This window comes from Lithobates pipiens, unplaced genomic scaffold, assembly GCF_037356315.1.
Source record: "Lithobates pipiens isolate NorthernLeopardFrog02 unplaced genomic scaffold, aLitPip1_a1.2 Scaffold_27, whole genome shotgun sequence".
Classification (NCBI taxonomy): Eukaryota; Metazoa; Chordata; class Amphibia; order Anura; family Ranidae; genus Lithobates; species Lithobates pipiens.
Genome location: NW_027507788.1, coordinates 227,821,750 through 227,829,651, shown reverse-complemented (window position 1 = coordinate 227,829,651; position 7,902 = coordinate 227,821,750). Strand labels below are relative to the sequence as shown.

The following is a 7,902-nucleotide window of genomic DNA, read 5'->3' as shown; positions in this document are numbered from 1 at the left end:
TGAACATTGAAGCAGGGGGATAGGGATGAGGACACTGAACATTGAAGCTCAGGGATAAGGATGAGGACACTGAACATTGAAGCAGGGGGATAAGGATGAGGACACTGAACATTGAAGCAGGGGGATAGGGATGAGGACACTGAACATTGAAGCAGGGGGATAGGGATGAGGACACTGAACATTGAAGCTCGGGGATAAGGATGAGGACACTGAACATTGAAGCAGGGGGATAGGGATGAGGACACTGAACATTGAAGCAGGGGGATAGGGATGAGGACACTGAACATTGAAGCTCGGGGATAAGGATGAGGACACTGAACATTGAAGCAGGGGGATAGGGATGAGGACACTGAACATTGAAGCTCGGGGATAGGGATGAGGACACTGAACATTGAAGCTCGGGGATAGGGATGAGGACACTGAACATTGAAGCTCGGGGATAAGGATGAGGACACTGAACATTGAAGCTCGGGGATAGGGATGAGGACACTGAACATTGAAGCTCGGGGATAAGGATGAGGACACTGAACATTGAAGCATGTAGCTCAGGATAGGCACTACAAGTCCCAGCAATGCAAAACCTACTAGGTAACAAGGGAAGTATTAGTGTGACGCACGGCCCAGTGTTTGTGTTGTGTGTAACGTCACTTCCTTAACATTATGTGATGGTTTCGCTGAACTGTATTGCCGAAACTATGTTGGAACGCACGGCGCGAGTGTTTGGAACGCACGGCGCATGCGCAGTACGCAATTTCTGGCGGCAACGTCACTTCCGCACCATTCTGTGATAGGCAGCAAAATATGACACTACACCATTTCCGGGTCACGTGACGCCGACACATGCCGCATTATACGTGCTGGCGCTGAGGGGCGGGTCTTAGTGACGTAGAGGAGGAGCGGGAAAGCTCCGAGTGTCTCCTGTCTTCTCCTCACACAGAGCGATGGATCCCCGGATGTTCCCCGCCCGCTCCGGGGCCGTCCTAAAGGTCCGCCCCGGGAAAGAGCCGGTCACAGCGGGCGCGGCATGTCGGAGCGAAGAGAAAGAAGAAGATGAGCGGCCCGGAGAGCACCGAGTCCCGGCCATCCACCTCCCAGGAGAGCCCGACCCCCTCCATGTCCGCCGTGCTGGCCGAGGAGGGAGTGTGTGTCCTGCTACTGGGCCCCGGACAGGTATGTCTCCCTCCGGGGGACTACAGGTCCCAGCATCCCCCCCCTCCGGGGTACTACAGGTCCCAGCGCGTCCCCCCCTCCGGGGGACTACAGGTCCCAGCATCCCCCCCCTCCGGGGTACTACAGGTCCCAGCGCGTCCCCCCCCCCCTCCGGGGGACTACAGGTCCCAGCGTCCCCCCTCCGGGGGACTACAGGTCTCAGCGCGTCCCCTCCTCCGGGGGACTACAGGTCTCAGCGCGTCCCCTCCTCTGGGGGACTACAGGTCCCAGCGCGCCCCCCCCCCCCCCCACGGGGGACTACAGGTCCCAGCGCGCCCCCCCCCCCCCCACGGGGGACTACAGGGCTCAGCGCGCCCCCCCCCCTCCGGGGGACTACAGGGCTCAGCGCGCCCCCCCCCCTCCGGGGGACTACAGGTCCCAGCGCGCGCCCCCCCCCCTCCGGGGGACTACAGGTCCAGCGCGCGCCCCCCCCCCCCTCCGGGGGACTACAGGTCCCAGCGCGCGCCCCCCCCCCCCCCTCCGGGGGACTACAGGTCCCAGCGCGCGCCCCCCTCCTCCGGGGGACTACAGGTCCCAGCACGCGCCCCCCCTCCTCCGGGGGACTACAGGTCCCAGCGCGCGCCCCCCCTCCTCCGGGGGACTACAGGTCCCAGCGCCCCCCCTCCGGGGGACTACAGGTCCCAGCGCGCCCCCCCCCCCCTCCGGGGGACTACAGGTCCCAGCGCGCGCCCCCCCTCCTCCTGGGGACTACAGGTCCCAGCGCGCCACCCCCCCTCCGGGGGACTACAGGTCCCAGCGCGCCACCCCCCCTCCGGGGGACTACAGGTCCCAGCGCGCCACCCCCCCTCCGGGGGACTACAGGTCCCAGCGCGCCACCCCCCCTCCGGGGGACTACAGGTCCCAGCGCGCCACCCCCCCTCCGGGGGACTACAGGTCCCAGCGCGCCACCCCCCCCTCCGGGGGACTACAGGTCCCAGCGCGCCACCCCCCCCTCCGGGGGACTACAGGTCCCAGCGCGCCACCCCCCCCCCCTCCGGGGGACTACAGGTCCCAGCGCGCCACCCCCCCCCCCTCCGGGGGACTACAGGTCCCAGCGCGCCACCCCCCCCCCTCCGGGGGACTACAGGTCCCAGCGCGCCACCCCCCCCCCCCCTCCGGGGGACTACAGGTCCCAGCGCGCCACCCCCCCCCCCCCTCCGGGGGACTACAGGTCCCAGCGCGCCACCCCCCCCCCTCCGGGGGACTACAGGTCCCAGCGCGCCACCCCCCCCCCTCCGGGGGACTACAGGTCCCAGCGCGCCACCCCCCCCCCCCCTCCGGGGGACTACAGGTCCCAGCGCGCCACCCCCCCCTCCGGGGGACTACAGGTCCCAGCGCGCCACCCCCCCCCTCCGGGGGACTACAGGTCCCAGCGCGCCACCCCCCCCCTCCGGGGGACTACAGGTCCCAGCGCGCCACCCCCCCTCCGGGGGACTACAGGTCCCAGCGCGCCACCCCCCCTCCGGGGGACTACAGGTCCCAGCGCGCCACCCCCCCTCCGGGGGACTACAGGTCCCAGCGCGCCACCCCCCCTCCGGGGGACTACAGGTCCCAGCGCGCCACCCCCCCTCCGGGGGACTACAGGTCCCAGCGCGCCACCCCCCCTCCGGGGGACTACAGGTCCCAGCGTGCGCCCCCCCCCCCCTCCGGGGGACTACAGGTCCCAGCGCGCGCCCCCCCCCTCCGGGGGACTACAGGTCCCAGCGCGCCACCCCCCCTCCGGGGGACTACAGGTCCCAGCGCGCCACCCCCCTCCGGGGGACTACAGGTCCCAGCGCGCCACCCCCCCCTCCGGGGGACTACAGGTCCCAGCGCGCCACCCCCCCCCTCCGGGGGACTACAGGTCCCAGCGCGCCACCCCCCCCCCCCCTCCGGGGGACTACAGGTCCCAGCGCGCCACCCCCCCCCCCCTCCGGGGGGACTACAGGTCCCAGCGCGCCACCCCCCCCCCCCTCCGGGGGACTACAGGTCCCAGCGCGCCACCCCCCCCCCCCTCCGGGGGACTACAGGTCCCAGCGCGCCACCCCCCCCTCCGGGGGACTACAGGTCCCAGCGCGCCACCCCCCCCCTCCGGGGGACTACAGGTCCCAGCGCGCCACCCCCCCTCCGGGGGACTACAGGTCCCAGCGCGCCACCCCCCCTCCGGGGGACTACAGGTCCCAGCGTGCGCCCCCCCCCCCTCCGGGGGACTACAGGTCCCAGCGCGCGCCACCCCCCCTCCGGGGGACTACAGGTCCCAGCGCGCCACCCCCCCTCCGGGGGACTACAGGTCCCAGCGCGCCACCCCCCCTCCGGGGGACTACAGGTCCCAGCGCGCCACCCCCCCCTCCGGGGGACTACAGGTCCCAGCGCGCCACCCCCCCCTCCGGGGGGACTACAGGTCCCAGCGCGCCACCCCCCCCCCCCTCCGGGGGACTACAGGTCCCAGCGCGCCACCCCCCCCCCCCCCTCCGGGGGACTACAGGTCCCAGCGCGCCACCCCCCCTCCGGGGGACTACAGGTCCCAGCGCGCCACCCCCCCCTCCGGGGGACTACAGGTCCCAGCGCGCCACCCCCCCCCTCCGGGGGACTACAGGTCCCAGCGCGCCACCCCCCCTCCGGGGGACTACAGGTCCCAGCGCGCCACCCCCCCTCCGGGGGACTACAGGTCCCAGCGCGCCACCCCCCCTCCGGGGGACTACAGGTCCCAGCGCGCCACCCCCCTCCGGGGGACTACAGGTCCCAGCGCGCCACCCCCCCTCCGGGGGACTACAGGTCCCAGCGCGCCACCCCCCCTCCGGGGGACTACAGGTCCCAGCGTGCGCCCCCCCCCCCCTCCTGGGGACTACAGGTCCCAGCGCGCGCCCCCCCCTCCGGGGGACTACAGGTCCCAGCGCGCGCCCCCCCCCTCCGGGGGACTACAGGTCCCAGCGCGCGCCCCCCCCCCCCTCCGGGGGACTACAGGTCCCAGCGCGCGCCCCCCCTCCTCCGGGGGACTACAGGTCCCAGCGCGCGCCCCCCCTCCTCCGGGGGACTACAGGTCCCAGCGCCCCCTCCTCCGGGGGACTACAGGTCCCAGCGCGCGCCCCCCCTCCTCCGGGGGACTACAGGTCCCAGCGCCCCCCCTCAGGGGGACTACAGGTCCCAGCGCGCCCCCCCTCCTCCGGGGGACTACAGGTCCCAGCGCGCGCCCCCCCCTCCTCCTGGGGACTACAGGTCCCAGCGCGCGCCCCCCCCCCTCCGGGGGACTACAGGTCCCAGCGCGCCACCCCCCACTCCGGGGGACTACAGGTCCCAGCGCGCCACCCCCCCCTCCGGGGGACTACAGGTCCCAGCGCGCCACCCCCCCTCCGGGGGACTACAGGTCCCAGCGCGCCACCCCCCCCTCCGGGGGACTACAGGTCCCAGCGCGCCACCCCCCCCTCCGGGGGACTACAGGTCCCAGCGCGCCACCCCCCCCCCCCTCCGGGGGACTACAGGTCCCAGCGCGCCACCCCCCTCCGGGGGACTACAGGTCCCAGCGCGCCACCCCCCCTCCGGGGGACTACAGGTCCCAGCGCGCCACCCCCCCTCCGGGGGACTACAGGTCCCAGCGCGCCACCCCCCCTCCGGGGGACTACAGGTCCCAGCGCGCCACCCCCCCTCCGGGGGACTACAGGGCTCAGCGTGCCCCCCCCCTCCGGGGGACTACAGGTCCCAGCGCCCCCCCCCCCCTCCGGGGGACTACAGGTCCCAGCGCGCCCCCTCCGGGGGAACTACATGTCCCAGCGCGCCCCCTCCGGGGGGAACTACATGTCCCAGCGCGCCCCCTCCGGGGGGAACTACATGTCCCAGCGCGCCCCCTCCGGGTGGAACTACATGTCCCAGCGCGCCCCCCTCCGGGGGGAACTACATGTCCCAGCACGCCCCCCCCCGGGGGGAACTACATGTCCCAGCGCCCGCCCCCCCTCCGGGGGGAACTACATGTCCCAGCGCCCGCCCCCCCTCCGGGGGGAACTACATGTCCCAGCGCCCGCCCCCCCTCCGGGGGGAACTACATGTCCCAGCGCCCGCCCCCCCTCCGGGGGGAACTACATGTCCCAGCGCCCGCCCCCCTCCGGGGGGAACTACATGTCCCAGCGCCCGCCCCCCTCCGGGGGGAACTACATGTCCCAGCGCCCGCCCCCCCTCCGGGGGGAACTACATGTCCCAGCGCCCGCCCCCCCTCCGGGGGGAACTACATGTCCCAGCGCCCGCCCCCCCTCCGGGGGGAACTACATGTCCCAGCGCCCGCCCCCCCTCCGGGGGGAACTACATGTCCCAGCTCCCGCCCCCCTCCGGGGGGAACTACATGTCCCAGCGCCCGCCCCCCCTCCGGGGGGAACTACATGTCCCAGCGCCCGCCCCCCCTCCGGGGGGAACTACATGTCCCAGCGCCCGCCCCCCCTCCGGGGGAACTACATGTCCCAGCGCCCGCCCCCCCTCCTCCGGGGGACTACAGGTCCCAGCGCCCCCCCTCCGGGGGACTACAGGTCCCAGCGCGCGCCCCCCCCTCCGGGGGACTACAGGTCACAGCGCGCGCCCCCCCCCCCCCTCCTGGGGACTACAGGTCCCAGCGCGCCACCCCCCCCTCCGGGGGACTACAGGTCCCAGCGCGCCACCCCCCCTCCGGGGGACTACAGGTCCCAGCGCGCCACCCCCCCCCTCCGGGGGACTACAGGTCCCAGCGCGCCACCCCCCCCTCCGGGGGACTACAGGTCCCAGCGCGCCACCCCCCCCTCCGGGGGACTACAGGTCCCAGCGCGCCACCCCCCCTCCGGGGGACTACAGGTCCCAGCGCGCCACCCCCCCCTCCGGGGGACTACAGGTCCCAGCGCGCCACCCCCCCTCCGGGGGACTACAGGTCCAGCGCGCCACCCCCCCTCCGGGGACTACAGGGCTCAGCGCGCCCCCCCCCCTCCGGGGGACTACAGGTCCCAGCGCGCCCCCCCCTCCGGTGGACTACAGGTCCCAGCGCGCCCCCCCCCCCCTCCGGGGGACTACAGGTCCCAGCGCGCGCCCCCCCCTCCGGGGGACTACAGGTCCCAGCGCGCGCCCCCCCCTCCGGGGGACTACAGGTCCCAGCGCGCCCCCTCCGGGGGAACTACATGTCCCAGCGCGCCCCCTCCGGGGGAACTACATGTCCCAGCGCGCCCCCCCTCCGGGGGGAACTACATGTCCCAGCGCGCCCCCCCTCCGGGGGGAACTACATGTCCCAGCGCGCCCCCCCTCCGGGGGGAACTACATGTCCCAGCGCGCCCCCCCTCCGGGGGGAACTACATGTCCCAGCGCGCCCCCCCTCCGGGGGGAACTACAGGTCCCAGCGCCGCCCCCCCTCCGGGGGGAACTACAGGTCCCAGCGCCCGCCCCCCCCCCCCCCTCCGGGGGACTACAAGTTCCAGCGTCCTCCCCACGAGTGGCGGTGTGTGACATTTTATTTTGTCTTGTAGAAGCTGACCTTCTCCGGGAAGTGTCTGGTGACGTGTCTCTATGGAAGTGTGGAAGTCCTCGGCCTGACCATCAATTCCAACCAAACCCCATATGAAGTCTTCTCCCCGAATACTCACTCTCCACTCACCATCACAGCACTGCGACCAAAGAAAACGCAGAATAGTCGCAAGGAGAACCGCAGGGAGGCCGTGGTGTCACTGCGAGGATATCTCTCTCTGGGTAAGAGAACAGCCTGTCATACCTGTTTATTTCTACAATAAAGAGCTGATAACTACTTGCCCTCTGTGAAGATTTACCCCCCCACCCCTTTCATGACCAGGCCATTTTTTTGCAGTACGGCACTGGGTCGGTTTAGCTGGCAATTGCGCGGTTGTGTGACTTTGTACACAAACATTTATTTTTATTTTTCCCACAAATAGAGATTTCTTTTGGTGATATTTGATCACCTCGGCGGTTTTTATTTTTTGCGCTATGAATACAAAATAGAAACTTTTTTGAAGAAAAGTTTACTTTCTGCTATAAAACATAATCAATAAAAAAGTAGAAAAAAATCGAATTTTTTCATCAATGTAGGTCAATATGTATTCTGCTACATATTTTTGATAAAAAAATAATCCCAATAAGCGTATATTGTTTGCAAAAGTTATACCGTCTACAAACTATGGGATGTTTTTCTTTGTATTGGCGGCGATCAGCAACTTGTAGTGGGACAGGGTTACTGCGGCGGACAATCAGACACTTTGTGGGAACAAATGACACTAATATGGTGATCAGTGCTAAAAATATGCACTGTCACTACTGGTGACACTGACAGGGAAGGGTTTAAAGATCTTGGGCGATCAAAGGGTGAACTGTGCCTAGCCAGTGTTTATGTACAGTGGGAGATGCTTTTACTAGGGGGAGAGATGGATTTAATTCCTGGCTTTATAAGGACACACAATCCATCACTGGATCCCCTGTCAGAGCGGAGATCTGCCTTGTTTACATATGCAGAGTGCCGCTCTGTCTCTGCTTAGTGATCATCGGGTGCCGGCGGACGGAGTTCAGAGCACCCGCTGACTGCTGTCTATTGTGAATAATCACAGCAGAAGTGGCCCGCTGGCAGCGAGCGTGCCCCCCCCCCCCCCCCCGGTGAAATAATTACGTACGCACTCACCAGACACTTTATTAGGTACACCAGTTTGTTACACCAAGCAATCTACTAAACAGCCAATCACATGGCAGCAACTCAATGCATTTCGTTAT

The 7,902-nt window shown here is 68.8% G+C and overlaps 1 protein-coding gene across 1 annotated transcript in view; it reads left to right on the top strand.

Moving 5' to 3' along the window:
- Positions 1-879: 879 nt before the first annotated feature.
- The window catches only part of NOL9 (nucleolar protein 9), a gene marked incomplete in the record, with an annotated part of 29,997 nt that continues 22,974 nt past the window's right edge, over positions 880-7,902 (top strand). The window contains 3 exon segments of the mRNA XM_077458341.1: positions 880-992; positions 994-1,170; positions 6,657-6,876. Coding sequence (XP_077314467.1) covers positions 942-992; positions 994-1,170; positions 6,657-6,876 — 448 coding nt within the window.